The sequence below is a fragment of the Carettochelys insculpta genome, chromosome 12, assembly GCF_033958435.1.
Source record: "Carettochelys insculpta isolate YL-2023 chromosome 12, ASM3395843v1, whole genome shotgun sequence".
NCBI lineage: Eukaryota > Metazoa > Chordata > Testudines > Carettochelyidae > Carettochelys > Carettochelys insculpta.
In genome coordinates, this window is record NC_134148.1 from 14,259,050 (window position 1) to 14,279,540 (window position 20,491).

Here is a 20,491-nt window from a genome sequence, read left to right on the forward strand (position 1 = left end):
AGTTTAACTTAATTGCCAGTCTAATAGTCTTTTCCAACTAGAGCCGCTAGGTTTTAGAACAACTGTTGACATGACTGGCTACAACCTAACAATTCATGTCAAATTATTGCATCTAACCTCAAACTGCTATGTAATATGCTTTTGAATTTGAATTGTGTGCATTTTATGGCAAAAGATCATAAAGACCTAATGGTAAATAATTCACCAAACAATAATGTCTCTTGCAGCAATACCTTCTTTGAAGTGAAGTCCATATCTAACCAAGTTTGGAAATTCCAGCGATATCAGCTGATCATGACATTCCATGACAGACCTGTCCTACCTCCACCTATGATCATCTTCAGCCATCTCTACATCATCATCATCCGCCTTTGCTGTCGCTGTAAGAAGAGACAAGAAGGAGACCAGGATGAACGTGACCGGGGACTGAGTATGTGAAGAATTCTCTGTTCAAAATAGAGCTTTTTATATCATTTTGAACACTGAGCAGCCATTTATTTGGTACTCAATGGCCATTCTTTTTATTCACCTTGCCTATTGAAGGACTTAGTAGAAGTCAGCATTGTGACAACTCTTGCATCAAACAAATGAACTCATAGAGGCCTCCATGGTCCTGAATCTACAGAATATGATGCTGTACTGCTGATGATCTTCCTTAGCATTTTTTTAAAGTGACAAATCCTATTATCTTGTCATCTGTTTTTGCCAGATTGACCAAATTATAACACAGGCCATCCACTGGGAGGGAGTGAGTAGGATATGGGTTTCATGCACAGACATTGAGGGGAAGCAGGGATAATAGGTTCTAATCTTATCTGTGACATTGACACACTCTGTGGCTTTTTACAATTCATGTATGACAAGATATGTGCCTCAGTTTCCCCATATGTAATACCTACCTACCTATCTCACAAGAGCACTGTGAAGGTTAATTATTATCTGTAAAATGTTTTGAAGAAGGAAAAACTCTATTATTACTTTTAACATAATAATAATTAAGAAAAAAACTAATTAAACGGGCTTTTTCAGTCCCTTAGTATTTTTACCTATCCTGGTTTCTATTTTTCATAGGAAACATATTTTGTGGGTAATTGTACCTGTTACATAGGCCCTAATACAAAAGAATTGTATATATATATTTGACTTTCCCTGAAAATAACATGAAACATTCCCAAGGGCTTTTATCACTCTGATTTATTTTTCCTTTTTAAAAATATGCAGATTTTTGAAAAATCCTTACCCAAAATCTGTCAGTGGATAAAATCGATCCATTGGATTTATCCACTGAATGTGATGCAATCCCTTTTTAAAGAGTGGTAAAAAAAGAAGATTCATGTAAAGGAGCAGTTGTATTGACTGACTAAGATAATATTGCTCTCAGGACTTTGGTTAAGTGGTTTTTGCCTTTTTAGTAAGTGCCCAAGCAAGGACTGAGGAGACAAAATCTTTAATTCCTTTCCCTGCCTCCCCCACAAGTAGCTTAAAAACACTACAAAACCCCACACGAGTTATATTATATTTTAAATTATAAGAATTAGAGCAATTCAATTAATATCTCCTACAAATTTATGCAGAATTATTTCTGAATGATGAAGAGCTGAAGAAATTGTATGAGTTTGAAGAACAATGTGTTGAGGAATACTTTCAGGAAAAGGAGGATGAACAACAGTCATCTAATGATGAACGTATCAGAGTTACATCAGAAAGGTAAATAGTGAAAATTTTTACAGGCTATTAGAAAACTTTTTTTTCCTGTTCATTAACACCAAGAGTTGGCCAAGCTGTGCAATGTTTGTAGCCTCAAAGAAATGCACTGAAAGTCTGTGCACTTAGCTTAACCTCACCAAACAGTTGGTCTCCAAAACAGAATCTCACAAGAGCCACTTTATCATGAGATCTCTAGCACTGTTTACTTCTGTGTGGTTTGTGTACACTACAAAGGACTCACCCACATTTTACTTCTACACTTCCTCTTCCTCCTCAGCTGTGTGAAGTTCAGAGACATTTCCTCTACCCTAGTTTAACAAATAGTCATTTGCTCGATTTCCAACAGATTGTCTTATTGTCTTAGAATGGAATCATGGGAGAGGAACAGGGAGACAGAAAGAGAGAAGTATGTTAAGTCGGGACGCCCAGAATTCTCTAATTGTAACCTCTGATTCCCTCTGAGGCATTGGAGAAATCATTTAACCTCTTTGTCACCTTCCTGATCTGTAAATAGGAATCATACCTATGTGTGCTTCGCCGAGGTGTTGTAATGCGTAGGTGGTAATTGTAAATGTGAAGACCTAAACATTAAAACTACGTCTCAACTAGAGCTCTCTTTCGAAATGCAAACATTTAAATGATTCCATTCAATCCCTTTCAAAAGTTCATCTTTTGAAAGAGCGCATCCACACACGAAAAGCGGATTGAGTCAGCAATCCGCGTGTTCGAAAGACGGGTCAGCTCTTTCGAAAGAGCGCGTCCACACAGCAACAGGCACTCTTGGAAAGAGCTGAGCAGGAAACACCATGGGCAGGGTTGGATGGCTGACAAGCCCTTCCAGGGCGCACAGCCAGCCAGTCCCTTAAAGGGCCCCTCCCAAATTCCCCCACCCTGCACTTGCTCAGGCTCGCAGAGGTCTCACAAGCCCTGCAGAACCTCTGCACAGGCCATCCAGTGCTTGGAAGCCTGTCCCTGATGGATCCTCAGCAGCAGCTCCTTCTGTGGGGGCTGGCTGGACATTCTCCATGCCCTGGTTGGCCACCTGTCCATGGTGGTCACTGCCACCCTGCAACTCCTCTTGTGGTCAATACCCTACGATGGGGCCTAAGAGCTGCTTGACCCAGGATGGCGCTGGAGTTCCCTCACAGCTCCCTGGTGCCTCTGGAGGCACCAACGCAGCTGCAACTGGTGGGAGTGACTGGTGCTAGGGGACTCAGATGATGCTTGATGGCTGCAGAATTTCAGAAGGAGCAAGCAGGCATTCCAGGAGCTCTGTCACCAGCTTGCCCCCACCGTGGCTCACCAGGGCACCCACATGAGGCTCCCCCCATTCCCCTTGAAAAACAGAGAGCTAGTGTAGGCGTAGCTTAATAGTCTATGTCCTTATTAGTAGGGCATGTAATCCAGTGTTTCTTAAACTACATTCCATGGACCACTGGTGAACAACTCACAGATGTGCCACGAGTATCTGACAATTCTTTGATATCATAAACCAACGGTATATATTTTCTGTGATTAAAAGCATCTATGATGTTACCTTTTCATTGTTATGATACCAGATTAAATTACTTCATTTAGTCTCTGCTGTATATGTTGCTGTTTTTGTTTTGTTTTGTTTTGTTTTTTTTCTTTCAGTCTGACAAGTTTTCTTAAGAAAATTTTCATAGGTGGTCCGCATAAAAACTATTATGGTTTGATGTTCCATAGGCTCAAAAAGTTTTAGAAACACTGATCTAATCAACAGTGCTGCTCTGGCAGGGTTGTTCCTGGCAGAATGATTTCAAATGCTTTACCTGTGTCAGTGGCAATTTTAAAAGAACTCAAATGATGGGCCTTCTATCACTGCACTGGATGACTATGCCACAAGAGAAGAAATCTTGCTATTAAGAAAATGATAGCTGATATTCAGGCTATATCAGGGGTCAGCAACCTTTCCAAGGCAGTGTGCCAAAATTTGACCTTTTGACCTACTACGTATGGTCCAAGTGTTTTTTAAAGTCACTAATAGTCCTACTTACAATAGCTTCATTAATAAATAAATTAAGATGCAGAGCTTTACTGTGATTGGTGGTGGTGATTGGTATCATTAGCTGGTCTTTTATTAATCCACAGGCAGCATGGCTTTGAGCAAGCTCCCAAGTACATTGGAGAGAAGGAGCGAGGCTGAGCTCCTGCTTCATGTGCCTATGAAAATCAGCCTGTGTGCCACTCTTGGCACATGTGCCGGGGGAGTTGCTGACCCCTGGTGTATATATTCCTTTACCCTGTTGCATCTCACTAATGCTTAGTTATAGCCCCACCCTAAGGACCAGCCTAAGTGATTCTAATCCTGCTGTTTTGTGCACCCTTAGAACAGTAATAGCCAAATATAAAGGCCATTAGTTGTCATTTAGCCAGGTCAAAATATTAATCGTGTGCAAATAGCGATAGTAAAGGGAAAACCTGCAAAGCCATGGGAATGCTAATCAACTCAGAACAGTAGGTGTCGACATTTTAAAGGTGACCACTCTAATATGTTTCTTTTAACAAATCCCCACAAATCAAAGTCATCGTTATCCAAGGTTTTCAGAACCCAAAGCTACCTGTTTTCTCCAGGCAGTGTCAGGAGTAAATAAATGGGACACAGCTCTTCCATCTGATGAATGATTGGTACAAACACGACTGCTTTCACCCAAAGCTCTTTCTTTTACTGAGTGTCAAGCGTGCACGTATGCCATGACAATTGGGTAGAGCACCCCATCTCCAAACAGAGTTAACCAAAGTCTGAGATAGTTCTGAGTGACCAGTAGTCAGACTGATAAGGGACACCCAACTGCTAGGAAGAAGACAGTTTCTGCTCAAAGTAAAGCTCCCTCAAACTGCTCCAAATTGTATTCTTTTACTTAATTTTTCATATCTAACTTAAATGAAGCATATAACACTTAGCAGTGGTTTTTTTGTGCCAGTACCTGCCAGTACTGAGTACCAGCACCTTGGCACCCGAGCTGCAAGATTGGCATGGGGAGGAAGGTGGGAAGCCGGCAGAGTACTGGCTCCTCTTTTTTTTTTTTTTTAAACAAAAAAAAGCGTTGAATCTTGGTACCTCCTAGTGTATCGCCGACTGTACTAACTTCAGCAGATCGCTCATTTTCCTTTATCAGCAAAGCATTTCTGCTATTTCTAGTCATAACAACAAAAAAAATTAAATTTCAGGGGCACTCAAAATCACGGCCAGCTATCCAAACACTCCTGTGGTCCATTACATCTCTCTCCCATCCTCCCATCCAATTAGCAAAACTGCAGTCATGCATCTCCTTGGTCTTGCCTCTCAGAGTCCTAACAATTACTCCCAAATGTGTGGTATTGTTTTTTTTCAGTTAATAGCGGCTTGATGCACAAACTGGCTGCAGTTACGTCATGTTTAATTCTCCCCTAACACCACCACCACTTAATTGTCTTTCTCTGAGTTGTTTAACATCTTTCTGATTGACAGCTGTCCTGAACATCACACAATGTGTGTGCAGTTTGGATGAAATATGTATGTGTTTGGGCCATGGCAATTTGTCAAAGGCCAGACAAGTGTGACATCAAATAGAGTCAAAACTACACACTTTAATTCATTTTGGTACACGGTCACAAAATAGGGCTGCATATTTCTCATGGCTTCTGGTTCCACCTGCTTTTGTATGGGGAAGCAAAACAATTGTAATTTATTTTCCACAGTTTGATTTCCAATTCGATTTTCTAGTATATGATCCCTTATCACATCCCAGTGTGTAATTTTTATATACAATCTTCCTGCACTGTTGCTTTCATTAAAGCAACATAAAAAAAACCAAGAAAATGGAAAAAATAGATTTTTATACTGGAGTAAACATCAATTCTTCTGTCTGCAAATCTGGTACTTAACAGGAAGTTAGAAATAAGAAGCTAAAGTAGTACACAATTCCATGAGTTCCATACTACATTCTCTTTCATGCAGCAACAAAATGTATTTTTCATGGTTACCTTGATCTTGTATCAAATCAATAGCTGAATCTGTCATTACAAAATTCCTGTAGTATTATTAATAGAATTCCTCACAGAGAACATTGACTATTATACAGCAAGAGGCTGGGATGTGTGGAAAGAAACATAAAAACATCCTTATCTCAAGGCTGACATGATTTGTACTTACTATGGCAAAGCTCTAGCTTTGTCTTGGGGGATCCTGGGCTGTTAGGTGGTTGGGGAGCCTCAGAGGCTCACTGTAACCTTCAGCGTAGCTGCTCTCCTTCTTGGAAGACAAGGTCACAGCCTACTCAGCCAACTTTACCACAAGCCAGTCACTGTGTTTACTGGCAGAACCCTCATTAGTTCTAGTCCTCCCTCTCACTGAGTGTCCCTGTGATGGCATCAGGAGGTTCAGGGAGAACCCAGGCCCATTCTCTGCTCCAGTTTCCATCCCAGGGCCCCTAATGGCAGTAGCAGCAGCAGGTAGATTTTCCTCCACTACCTGAGCTATAACCGTGCCCTGGGCCATTTCTCCAAACAGCCTCTTCCAGCACCTTATTCCTGATGTCTGACCACTCCCAGCTCTTCCACGGCACACCACCTAATTTCCAGCTCCTTGCACACCACTTTCCCTGAAGGGGAGCCTTTTAATTAGTCCCAGCATGTTCCTAATGGGCTGCAGCTGTTCTGATTAGTTTGTGTCTCTGAATTGCTCCAACTAAGTTCTTAACGGGATTTGGCGCACTCCTGTGTGCTTTGGCACAGCCCCTGGCCTGGTTACTCAGAGAAGAGAAAACTGCTCATGTAATTGCCAGCATATTTGCCTTTTATCAGACTACTGCAGCCCCCCTAGCCTGGGTCCATCACATCACATGGACACTAAACAACTAAGGGAAGAGAAAGCTTAAATTTCCATTTGATATAGTGTGGGGGTCTGCAACTGAAATAGCGAGAAGAGCCATTTTTTCAAATTCAGGTGCAAAATCAATCCTTCAAGAGCTGTAATGCATGTGAATACGAGACAGTCATTAATAAATAATGACAAACTATGCTTTTTATCACCCCTATTGTATGCTTTTTATCACCCAAATGATTTGTATCAGTTACAAAGTTATTATCGTCATCTCCTGGCTTTACCCACCTCAGCTCCCAAATCTGCCCCCTATTCCCAAGCTTTACCCCTGTTCCTGCAAACCTGCCGCCCCCCCGCATCCCCAGCCTTAACCCGTCTCAGTCTCAACCTCCCCGCCATCCCCAGGACTAACTCTCCTTAGTGCACACAGCTCCTCCATGGCCGCCACCTCCCCAAGCCCCCACTCCTCCCCTTCTCAGGATGGCTGCACAGCTCCAATGGGGTAAGCTCGACTGCCTTTTCCCCCACCCCAGCCTTCCTGCAGGCTTAGACTTCCATGTGGAGTGGCTCCATGCCCTACCGGCTTTCTCTTCCCAGGCTCCCTGCCACTGCTGACTGCTCAGTGTCCCCAGCTACCACTGCTTAAACAAAAAAACTAAAATCAGTTGGTAGCTATAATAGAGGTTTTCAGTAGTTTACATATCTATTCAATACTGCCACTGTTAGAAGATCACCATATTGTAGAGTTCATTACCCACATATTTGTACAAAATGGGGAGAAGTTTGTTCTTTAGAAGAGTGAACAGTTCCTTAAAATAATTGGATAGTACATAATGCAAAATTCACCCATGTTCAGAAGGCCAGCACAAGACTGAGGCATAATTTGTCTTTTTTTTGACAGCTTAAGTGGGATTTAGGAGCTATAAAAATCTCTTTTTGGCTCTGCTCAGGCACAAATTTTACCTTGTATGTGAAAAATGCACATTCAGCCCTTATGACCTTTGATACAATCACAATAAGGAACGTGTACTGTGCAAAATTCAACTCTGCCATTACTCAGCAGAAACTGGTGACATATTGTGTACTACTTGAAAACATTCTGTAGTTTGTTTAATTAATCCTTGTGCGTATACTCCACAGAGTGGAAAACATGTCCATGAGATTAGAAGAAGTGAATGAAAGAGAACATTTTATGAAAGCTTCTCTTCAGACAGTCGACCTTCGACTTTCTCAACTGGAAGAGCTATCTGGGCGGATGGTGAATGCTCTTGAAAAGCTGGCGGGTATTGACAAATCCGATTTGACGCACACACGCTCACGTGCTTCCTCTGAATGTGATCCAACTTACCTCCTAAGGCAAAGCAGTGTCAACAGCTCTGATGGTTACAGCATGTACAGATATCATGTCAGTGGCGATGAGTTAACATTTGAAGATAGCACCACCCCGATGTCACCAGCCATGGGATTGCATAAAAGAGCCTATTATTTTGGTACAAAAGAAGAGAAAGATTATTCAGACTCAAAGATGCAGCTGGTTCCAGAACGTCAGGGTAGTCTCCGCTATACCTCCAGTGCAAACACAATGGCCACTACAGATTACAATAAAGCTACATTACAAGTTGCACAGAGTATCACTAGACCCCGATCTGATTCAGATGTTTGTGTTTCGTGTGATGACAAGCAAGGGGTTTCCAAGAGTGATGGAACAATTCCCCAAAGCATGAACCAAACAGGTATTTTTATGAACAGACAGTCTGTCCCAAGACCAGATTTTCAGAACACTCATTTAACAGTAGAACGAACCAAGTTAGAAGCTACTATCTCTTATCCCTTGGACAAACCTAAGGCAATGCGCTATTACCCTGCTGAAGCTGTCAATGCTTGCCAAACAACCATGCTAAAGTCAAGGAGCTTTATATTTGCACATGGAGGGAAGCTGGTTGGAGGGGTCAACAACTGGACCACGGAATATAACTCCATAATGGACCAAGTGTGCCCTTCCACAATTAAACAGTGGACTAGTGAGTGGAAATACCAGGTGGAACAGAAACTTTGTAATGCACCTAGTCAAGAATACCAGGCTGTCTCTGAAGCAGAAAAGCAAGCAGAGCAGAAACAGTTACTGACAGACACAGAAGATGACAGCGATGTTGGCGGAGCAGGTGTCAGTGCCTCTCATACTTCTACACCTGTCACCAACAAGACTGAGACAGAAAACTTACTGTCAGTGAAGCCAGACTGGACTTGTGGATTCCCATCTGTACGATCCAAGAGTTTACACAGCCACTCTCGGAAAGCCAAGTCCATTAAGGACAAATTAAATAGACCGGGACATGCCAGCAGTGTAACTAGTCTAGTGGTGGCCTGTGGCAGTGCAACAGAAGGGAAAAAAGCTAAGCAAGAAAACACTTCCACAGAAACGGAATGCTAAACCGGTTGACAGTCCATGTGGCCGGGATGGTCAAAGAAGCTGTTTGGAACAGTTTAACAAATATTCCACACTCAACAGAAGTGTTTGAAAATATAATTCCAAAAATGTCTTGCATTTACTGATTTTGTATCTTTTTAATTCTGCAGAAATGTTAATGCCGTGTTCTCAAAAAAATGCTTTGTGGGTTGGGGGAAAGGAAGGTGTTCCCGTTACAGGGTGGGCATAAGCCTAAGCCTGGTATGAAAATGCCAAGTGGGCTATATCTTTTTTGGATCCATTGATCCTCCAGGCTGTGTCTACACTAGTCCCAAACTTCGAAATGGCCACGCAAATGGCCATTTCAAAGTTTACTAATGAAGCGCTGAAATGCATATTCAGTGCTTCATTAGCATGCGGGCGGCCGTGGCACTTCGAAATTGACGCGCCTCAACGCCGCACGGCGCATTCAGACGGGGCTCTTTTTCAAAAGGACCCCGTCTACTTCAAAGTCCCTTTATTCCCATGAGCTGATGGGAATAAGGGGACTTTGAAGCAGCCAGGGTCCTTTCGAAAAGGACCCCGTCGGGACGAGCTGCGTCAATTTCGAAGTGTCGCGGCCGCCCGCATGCTAATGAAGCGCTGAATATGCATTTCAGCGCTTCATTAGTAAACTTCGAAATGGCCATTTGCGTGGCCATTTTGAAGTTTGGGACTAGTGTAGACGTAGCCTCATATTCATTTAGGCTATGTCTATGTGGAAGCCTAAACTCAAAATAAGCAACACAATTTGAGCTATGAAAGTTGCATAGCTTATTTTGAGTGTAGTTCAAAATAGGCTATTTCAGCATTTGGCGCTGCCTAAATGGTGCCAAATTTTGAAAAAATGCTCTTTTTCAAGGCATTCCTTACTCCTCATGTAACAAGGAGATCAGGGATGACGAAATAGCATGCCCGTTATTTCGAAAACCAATTCAAAATGACAGGCACATGTCAAAGACATAGAGTAGCTATTTCGGGCTACCTCCAGTATCCCAAAGTAGCTGTGCCCTGTAGACGTAGCTTTATTGACTGAGTTGCTTTCTTAGCTTGTTGAAAATTGGAAAATATTTACATAAAAATGAGAAAATCCTCTTCCCTTTTTCATTAGAAAACTGCTAAATTCAAACCATTTTGACCATTTGACCTCACATATGCACTTGATATCCTTATGGACATGGTCATTAAAGAGAAAAAAATACAGAATGCAAAGGAAAGTTTTTCAGTCTCCTTGATTTCACAGATATCTCTTGGTTAAATTACCAAGGAATGAACATTAGAAGTGACTCTCAGTCAATAAAATACACTTAAAGTTTTTAAAGAAAAGCAGATTTCTCAAGTACAGCAGGACTTGGGAACCATCAGTTTCATCTTGTACCAAAATACTTCACCCATCTTTGAACATGGGTAACAGCGTCTTGTTTTCTGTTACTTTGCGAAGTCGTATCCTCTTTAGCACAGCAACCCTTTGCAGGCACACGTGTGCATGCACACACATAACCAATTACTCTGTCAAAACTAATTGCCTTAAGCTGGGCATCACACTAGGAATACTTCTTTCTGGAGGATCTCTTGTGGGAATTACGTATATCTTTAACTGGTAGTGATCATTGTTTCAAAACAGTGGGGACTGACATGCGAAATTGAATGTCCAAGATCCGCATCCATGGTTTACATCACCAGAGACTACAGTGGAGCCTTGCATAAATGAAATTTGCTTTATTTAAATAAATAAATGTAAAGTGAGTGACAAGTACTGATAAAATGTATACACACCTTTATTCCAGACAAATCTAATACAACAAACCTTTCTTCCTTCAGGAATTTCGTTTTGATGACAATGGGTGGGGGGGGGTACCCACAATTAGAAGACACTAGAATACCTCACATTTGGTTTTATGTGGTTCAAAAACCATTAAACATTTTTTGGTCTAATTTTCTATATTTTCATCCTCTTGAGAAAATACAACCTGAACAGCTACTTCAGTTTTATTGAATGCAAATTAGCATGAATCCCATCTGTCTCTTTTGAACATTTCTTGTACAGAATGATCAGGTTGTTTTTCCCAAATGAAGGCAGAAACTGAATATTTTTCTTTGAATCACTGGTATAACTTACAAAGCAATGTACATAAGGGAAATACAATGAATTCTGCAAGCTCCTCCCTTTCTTCTTCCATGAAGAGGGCCTGAATTTGAAAATTTGTAGTCACTATTTTCCAAACTCATATGTTTCATTTGTGAGGCATCATTCAAAAGTATTGTGGAGTACAAAAATGCACTTGATTCTGGCCATTTTGTTGATGTTACAGTTTGATGACCAAGATTACATTGGTTACTTTTCAGAGCTACTTTTCTAAAATATTCAAGGTGCCCCCCCACCTTATTGAGGACAAATTTACCATTTAACAGGTAAGAAAGTAAATGAGCTAACTTTCAAAGTTATTTTCCTTACAGACTGCTCTTCAAAGGTTTATGCTCAGGTCCTATTGTTAGTAACCAGGATTTCTGCATGCAGTATTTTGAAATTGTTGCATTTGATATGTATATTCTTCCATCATCAAATCCACTGTTAACATGGGGCCTAGTGTTTACAATTATAACTTGCTATAGTATTTGAGAAAGGAAGGGTGGTGTGTGGGTACGGAATGGGGATTTTAAGATTCTAATAAGGTGTCAGCTGCCTCATGTTTTTGGTATTAGTATCAAATACCTCCTTATAAAACATGTTCCGACACTATACATTGCTCCTAAACTTAAATTAATTGGACAGATATAGAAGTTCATTCTCCACTAACTATAGCATTTCTCCTTGCTGTTGTCATTGACAGTTTGTCAGTCCTATCAGCACAGCAACTCCTAGTTTAATCCTGTAGTTAGGTTCCTGAAAAATGCTACACAAAGTTAAGTGAATCCAGTTTCCACATAAGAATTAATGTAAATGAGAAAGGGAGGGTGTAAAATTTTTCAGCACACAAAAAGCAGTATATACACACACACACAATATAAAGCCATGTCTACACTATAGCATAAAGTCAATTTTAAGGCAGTTAGCTCGATTTTACAATGTGACTGTCTTCACTGCAAAAACCGTTAGGTCAATTTTTAACAAGTGCTAAGGTGGACATTCTTACTTCGACTATCCTATGTGGTGTAACACCAAGTTTGAATTTAAAAGGTAGAATTAATGCTAGTGCAGAAACAGCATTTTTAAATCTATTTTATGGGCCTCCAGAGTTATCCCACAATGCCCAGAATATGTAAATTCTATCTGTTTTCACCTCCCCTGCTCCCAGCTGTGCAGGAAGTAGGAAACAGGAAGTTCTGCAACTGAATTAATTTCTTTATGATCAGCATGTCAATCACATCTAGCCATGAAAAGAGCATGGAGCCCTCAGGAGAGCCAGGGTCTCATCTCGGCTGGTGGGCTAGCCGTTGCCCCACCAAACCATGTGGCTGCTTAGCTTTGGGGACCAGACAGTGGCACTTCAGACAGTGGCATGTCCTGCCCTGGGCAGGGTGAAAGCTTCTGCCCTCCACAGGATGAAGCAGGAGAGGCTGAGAAACTTCTTTCCTGTACGTCACATTTATACAGGGCAGCTCCTGCCCCCCAGGTGCCATGCAGTCACCGGTCAAGCCCCCACTGTACCACATGGCTAGGTCCCCCTCAACCCTGGTGCCATGTGGTTGGCAGGCCAGCCCCCCCACCCCACCGCACCATGTGGCAGCTGGGCTGTTGGGGTTGTGCTTGCAGACAGCAGCATGTCCTGCCCTGCACAGAGTGAAGGCTTCTTCCTTTCCATGGATTTAGCAGGAGAGGCTGAGACAATTCTTTTCTGTACTTCACATTTGTACAAGGCAGCTCCCCCACCCCCCCCGCTACAGGCTGTTTAGCTACCCCACACCCCAGCACACCACATGCTGGCTGTGCTGTGTGGCCCGTGCTCTCTGACAGCAGCATGCCCTGCCCTGCATGGGATGAAGGCCTCCGCACTTCACATTTTACGGGGGTTCACCAGCTGCTGGGGGCTGGTTCCCCCAGCAGCAAATATTTGCAGGGGCTGGCTGGCCCCTGAGAGGAAACATGCCGGGGGGGATGGCTCTACCAGCAGCACCTGTTTTCTGGGCTAACCCCCCCTGCCTAAGAAACCCACTGACTGACCCATGTCAACAGGTCCTTCAGCTGGCCCCTGCCAGTTGAGTTTTGTTGAGGGGCTGGCCCACAGGGAAAGTGTGTAGCTTGGGGGAGCTGCAGTCTCTGCAGGGAACTGCTTGCTGTATTTTCGCCCAGGGAAAAGTAGCTGAGCAACCTGTTGACATGGCACAGTCAGTGGGATGCTCCCTTATTTTTCAAAGTCACTGTTTTTCTTTCCCCTGGGATTCCCAACTTTGTCTTCTTTCCTGCTTTGCTTGAGAATTACATTAAATCTTTCCCAAGTCGCATGGGCACCACAGGTACATGGCACAGTCAACTGGGCACTCCCTAAGGTTATGGTTAAAAGTCTCCGTTTTTCTTTCCCCTGGAATTAAACATGGTACAGTCAGCTGGGTGCTCCCACAGCTCTTCTCCCAGTCACATGGAGCTAGTTTGTTCCACTTGGGCATCCTGCATACCAGGTACAGTCAGCTGGGTGCTTCACCTTGGGATTCTCTCCCTACTTTCCTGCATGTGATCTGGGTCTAATCCACTGTAGTCATAAACAACATTGTAGTGTGTGGGATTGACAGTTCCCTGACGTGCTGCCTTAAAATGAACGGTGTTCTTTCACTGGAGAAAGAACGAGCTGAGTGACCTGTTGACATGGCACAGTCAGCTGGGTGCTCCCAGGGCACATTTGCAAAAGGTGGATCAGCTTCTGAAGCCCAGCACCTGTTCGGCTTTCATTCCCTTGGAATTCCCTCTGTTCCTTCTTTGTGAAAAATAGTAAGTTTTCTCCTATTCACGTGGATCCAGATTCTTTCACTGTTTGATGTTTTTCTCCAGGGGAAAACTAGTTGAAAAACCTGTTTACAGGACACATTTGATCAAAAGGTCCATAATACAGACCACTCAATTTCTCTCATTGGGGAAAGAGAAGTCTGAAAAATGGCAGTTTGTTTTCAAGGGGAGGGGAATGAGGGCAATGCAGTGTGGGAAGATGACATCATACACCCACAACTACTTGCGGGGTATTTTTTCCCTTAACAAACGAGCAAAAAAAAAAAACCCAGAATGCTACAGGGCTGAGGGAACTGTGGGATAGGCTCCCACAATGCACTGCTGCTATAGTCGAACTTTAGTGACTTAGTGGGGATGCACTAAGTCAACTTTGTGGGAAAGTGCAGAAACTCAACTTCAACAGTATAAAACCCAGTGTTACAAAGTCAAGTTTTATAAATTCAACTTTATTTCATAGCATAGAAACAGCTCAAGTTTTAAACAAACAATTTAAAACTGTACACAGCAATGATGATTGCAAAGCTTGATTGAGGGAGTGGAGTCAGAGAGTGGCGTATTTTCTAGGGAATGTCTGGTACTGATGAACTAGTTCTTGGCTGAGTCCTCAGGAATTAACATATTATTATTGATGCAGTCTCACCCTCCACAAAATAGCATGGACTGAGGCAGGAGGGAAGGAAACACAGCAGATGCATGACGGTAGCTACAAATATTTCCCTTTGGAAACTGAGCATGATGATGAACCCATGTCCTCTCTTCTCTGGGCAGTGCATACACAGTTGCACCGTGCCAAGTTGTGTGTGCATGTGAGAGACAGAGAGAGAAGCCGATGCGCACACACTGAATTTGAGATGCAGACAGAAATGTAATATGATTAAGTGGATTTACCCACAAAAACTCATTACGTAATAAATAAATTTGTCTGCCTTTAAGGGGCTAAAGGACTGCTTGTTTGTTGCCCCTCTAAGCATGCTCATCCTAGTTCAATACCCTGCTCTTTTAAGCGCCATAATATAGAGCAGGAAGTCCAGACTCAGGGCGCTGTAGTTGTGATAATTCTGCTTCGTGGAGATGGGTTACAGACTGGGGGGCTTAGAGGCTTCAGGGGGGCTTAGAGGGTTTGGGGGAGTGGGGGAACAGACATCCTGACTTCCTGACCCTCCTCCCACACTGCAAGCAGAAGGCTCCTGGGAGCCCCTTCAGGGCAGAGGATAGGAGAAGCACGCTAGTAGGGGGAGGGGCAGCTGCAAGCTGCATACTTCAGAGGGAAATAAGAGGAGCTGAGGAAGGGCTGCTGGCAGTGTTCCCTGTAAGCTGAGTGCTTGGGTGGCCACTCAGCAGAGACTCAAGTGCTGCCCAGCTGATTAGCACAGTGCCCACAGCCAGCTGCATGTTCTTCTACTGGTCACACACATCTAGACGCCACAGTGCACATAACAAAATTTATACCACACATGGCAAGAAACCGTTCCCCAGCGCCTGGTTCTGCACCCACCCCCAAGGACAGGCTGCTTTTCCAGAAAACCATACAAGTTGTGGACAAAGCAAGCAGCCAAATAACTTTATAAGGGAGCATTATACAACTTTAGCTGACTGTGTTCTAATATGCAAACAACGTAACAACAAAACAATATTAACTGGAACAATATTACATGAAGAGTTACTGTACCTGAAGACAGGTTTTGTTTTTTTCATGAGTGCTTTTTTATTCCATTTCTCAGAATTTGAGATTTGCTGTTGTAAAATGGAATGACATTTGATATTGTTGCACTTCTATGCTGTTGTATGACAGTTTGATGCAATGTCATAGCCATTTTGTATGTGTAGTTAAAATATTTGTCCTAATTTGCATATGCCTTTTATTGTTTGCCTGTACACACTTGCTGGAAATTGATTCATCAGCAAACTTAAAAGGCATACAGAGGTTTTCAGTATTTTCCTAAAGGTGCATTATTCATTACACTATCTATGTATGCAGTAGAGTATGTTGCACGCATCTTGTTTTGTAACATCTGCATAAGTTATGTTAAACCATGTTTTATTTGCCCAGTCACTTTCTAATTTTAAATAAATAAATTATCTCAAAGTAACCATTGAATTAGACTAATATGGAACTCTCTTAAATTAAAACCTTTTAAAAGTTGTGCTTCCTGATTTTCCTTGTGTACAAACAACCAGTTATTTTAGCTTCCCTAGGAATAATACCAAAAAAAAGATGTGAAATAATACATACAGGGTGCGTCTACACTAGCCAGCTACTTCGAAGTAGCTGGCACAACGTCAAAATAGCATGCGTTGTGTCTATGTGCACCGTGTGCTATTTAGATGTTGAAATCGACATTAGGCAGCAAGACGTCAAAATCGCTATTCCTATCCGAAGATGGGAATAGTGCCCTACTTCAACGTTCACCATCGAAGTAGGGCGTGTGCAGCTGATCCACGTCCCGCTACATCGAAATAGTGGGGTCCTCCATGGTGGCTATCAGCTGAGGGGTTGAGAGATGCTCTGTCCAGCCCCTGCAGGGCTCTATGGTTGCTGCATGCAGCAGCCCTTAGCAAAGGACTTCTGGCTGTTGCTGTTGCTGTTGCTGCTGCTGCAGCTGGGGGTCCATGCTGCGTGCACAGGCTCTGCAACCGGTTGTCAGGCCGAGTGTGTCTGGGAGGGACCCTTTAAGGGAGCATCTTGCTCTTGCCCCGGAAGGGATAGTCCAGCCTGTGACCCCATCCACAGGCTTTATTGGCCACTTATTTCGACTGAGAGTGCTTGTGTGTGTGGACACTCCACATTTCCTCCCGGGGCGGCTCATTTTAACGTTCCCCATCGCTACTTCAACGTTGAACATTGACAGCACCAGCCGTGGAGGATGTGTAGATGATATATGTCAAAGTAGCCTATTTCGATGTTCTTACTTAGAAATAGGCTACTTCGATGTAGTGTGCTAGTGTAGATGTAGCCACAAAGTAACAAATTTGTCACACTGAGTATACTGAAAACACTGAAGCCTGTCAGTTCCTTTTTACAGAATACATGAAGTAAATCTTTTCTAAAGCTAAATAAGCAGTCTTGTAGCACTTGAAGACTTACACTATTATTTATTAGGTGATGTTAGTCTTTACAGTGCTTAAAGGACCCTTTTTTGGTTTTGTGAAGATGCAGACTAACTTGGCTAGCTCTCAAAGACTTTTATAAAGCTAAATGTCACTGAACAGTTGCCAGCAATTTGAACACAGATGGTATCCTGTGGAGTGATGCCATCGTGGGCCTTGATTCTGGAATCTTAGTGCATATATAAAAGTTGCATTCTTTGTTTGCCTTCTGATTTATGGTTTCAAGCTAAAACTTTTTAAACTTTTTTTATCTTTTTAAAAAGCATGTGGAAGAACTTTAGATTTAATGACTCCAGGAGCTTTAAGAAAACCACCAAATATCATAAGACTCACAATTAAAATCAATAGAGTTGACGTTGCTGGGAGTCAGGCTGTATCTTGAGCTGGTGAGCAAGCACTTAGGAATCGAGCTTGACTATCTCTTAGAAGAAATGCAGCAAGTCTGATATAGACTCAGAGACATTCAATAGCTAGAATTGGTTAGAAAATGGGAATTCCTTTTCACTGAACATTGTGGGCTTTCATAGAATCATAGAACACTAGACTGGAAGGGACCTCAACAGGTCATCAGGTCCAGTCCCCTGCCCTCTCAGCAGGACCAAGCACCATCTAGACTATCCCTGATGGGTTTCGATCTAATCTGCTCTTAAAAATCACCAGTGATGGAGATTCCATAACCTCCCTAGGTTATTTATTCCTGTGTTGTCTAATCTACACCTCCCTTGCTGCAGTTTAAGCCCATTGCTCCTTATCCTATCCTCAGATTCATTTGGATTCAAAACAACGTTTCCACCAAAAAGAGTTCTAAAACCCCTTCCCACTTCAGGACAAAATGGACTTCTTTGAAAAATACAGGACAGGCAGAAAGGTGGGGGTCTGCGCCAGGGAGCTAGCCAGGCAGCTGGGGACAGAGGATCCAGAAGGAACTGGGCAGACTGGCATGCTGGCTGGAAATTGGCCTGATTTCATCACAAATTGTGATAATGACACACTTAACATTTTGATTCCATCAAATCTGCATTTTCCAATGGATAACTGTTCCAGTGCAAAAACTTTCAGTAGTCCGATGATCCTCTGCTGAACAAGTTATTTTTTTCAGAGTAAAACTGTGTGATGTAAAATTGGTTTCAATCTATTCCCTAATGGGTGTTTATCCACATCATAAAACCATAATAGATAAGTAATTATGGGTATTTGCATTTTTGTCACAAGAGAGTTAATGCTTAAACTATGTTCTGTAGCAGATCTGGTGTGATATTAGTTGTAATTTTTAATTATATAGACGAACTGGCAAAGTTGAAAAGTGCAATTTCAGGTTTTTTGTTGTTCTTTTGTTTTGGTTTGTTTGTTTGTTTTAGCAAAGTCTACAATGCTGTTGGAAGAAGGGGTTTCATGCTAAATTTTATTTATTTTTCTCTTTACAGTTTTAAAAGTGCTAGTACCCTAGCTTATATAATTGTACATTGTGCACAGTTTACATGCAATGGAGAACAAATATTTGCAATGAAACAGAATATAAGTGCAATCCTCCAAGGGCTAGAATATAATACACGCAGGGCTTGTCTACACTCACACCCTCCTTCAAAGGGCACATGTAAGCAAGCCTGAAGAGGGAATAACAACGACATGCTACACTTCATATGCAGCACCTCATTAGCCTAATTCTTGCTGCACAAACTTCGAAGTTGCTGACTTCAAAGTGCTGGCAAGTCATGTAGCTGGGGGCACTTTGAAGTACCCTCACAAGTTCAAAGTGCCCTTACTCCCAAAATGTTTTGGGTGTAAGGGCACTTTGAAGTTGTGTGGGTCTTTGGAAGTGCCTTTGGCTACACGGCTTGCCGGTGCTTCGAAGTTAGCAACTTTGAAGTTTGCGCAGCGAGAATTACGGTAGCGAGGTGCTACGTATGCAGCGCAGCACCTCATTGCTATTCACCGCTCAGGCTCATTTATATGCCCCCTTCAAAGAAGGGGGCTAGTGTAGACAAGCCCGTACTGTATTTAGGCAGTAAGTACCTTAGCTTCTCAAATAATCTAACTGATTTCAGTGAGACTGCTCAGTGTAAATAAGAGTACGGAGAACTATTTATTTGACTAAGGAAAAATACTTTGACAGTGGCTGTTAAAAAGAGAAAGCCAAGACAATATATCATCCCTTAATGGACAGCTTTGAACAGCGGGCTCAACAGCCACCATGGGCCCAGGGGCAAGTTGGGAGGAGGGCCTGGCTCCGTCCCCTGGAAGAAGAGGGGCCAAAGGTGGAAGGGGTGGGGCTTCGGGTATTCAGACCTCACCACTGCCTGGAATGTGGCACTGGGCCCCTCTCCTGCTCCCTCACAGCAGTGCTGATGTTGCAGTTCAAAGTGGCATGGAACACCAGGCACTGCTGTTCCCAAAGCAGCAGTGGAAGCAGCAGGAGCACCAGGCCCCTTTGAAGCGCTGGGTTTGGGGTCTATTGCTCCCTCCCCCTCCATTAGTGGGCCTGGCTTCAAATTAACAACAGAAAAAAAAAAAGACACTGCAGTCACGGGCCACAGATGGGTGTATACATAAAGGCAAACCAATCATGAGATTACAAAAGCATAATCTATCACCCGTAGAAGACAGAAACGTTTGTAATTAAGTTCTCTATCAAGTTGAGTTCCTGTTATGTGACTCTATCATAATCAATAATAACCTAATCAAACTGAGAATCAGGTGAAGATTTTGTGTTGAAGGTTTTTTCTTTTTTTCCAAATGCAAAATTGTGAACAACTTGCGGGATGAAGAAAAGATCATGGCATCAAGTTGTTGATTTGGGTCAACCTCATTCAGAAGAGCAATGCTGTCAAAAATTTCAATTTGTCTTCGGTGACCTTTTGGAATGTTCAGAGAGCTTTCAGCACAGAATACAGAACAGAAAAGACAAATGGAACCATTTCTCTCTTAACAAACCCACGGTGGATTTTAGCTTATAAAACAGAATCTGATACCAATAGAAAAGCAGAAGAAGAATTGTAGAGGTGCTCCCTGTAATGGCCACAAAGCATATCAAACAATGAGATCTTTTGCAGAGAAATAAAAGTAGATGGTTCCAGAAAAGATGCTGGGTAGAAATATGGCATCAGAGATAATGACGTATCCGTCTTTACCATGCTAAATGAGCAACTACAGAATGAAATGTGGGGAACTGTACACCAAGATTTAATCTATTATTTCCCTCTGCAAACTACTCCAAGGGATTTTAAAAATATTGGATTTTCTTTTCCAAACTCTATCAGAAGAGTTGGATGATCACAGAAAATTCTCTATTGATGATAGTGGTGTGTTTTGTCTTGATCGGGCCCTGAAATTTCAATCCTTTATTTTAATACTTGTGGGACCATATTTTACACACAGGTAAATCCCATGCAATCCCATTAAGTTTCATAAGAACAAAATTTTGTCATGGCACTAATGCAGGATGATATGTACATCATATGTCCTAATC

At 42.4% G+C, this 20,491-nt stretch overlaps 1 protein-coding gene across 1 annotated transcript in view; it reads left to right on the forward strand.

Moving 5' to 3' along the window:
* Positions 1-9,282, forward strand: part of TRPM1 (transient receptor potential cation channel subfamily M member 1) — a 103,795-nt gene extending 94,513 nt beyond the window's left edge. Inside the window, exons 25-27 of the mRNA XM_075007198.1 lie at positions 228-430; positions 1,575-1,707; positions 7,673-9,282. Coding sequence (XP_074863299.1) covers positions 228-430; positions 1,575-1,707; positions 7,673-8,963 — 1,627 coding nt within the window. The 3' untranslated portion in view covers positions 8,964-9,282. The remainder of the gene's footprint in view (positions 1-227; positions 431-1,574; positions 1,708-7,672) is intronic.
* Positions 9,283-20,491: the final 11,209 nt, after the last annotated feature.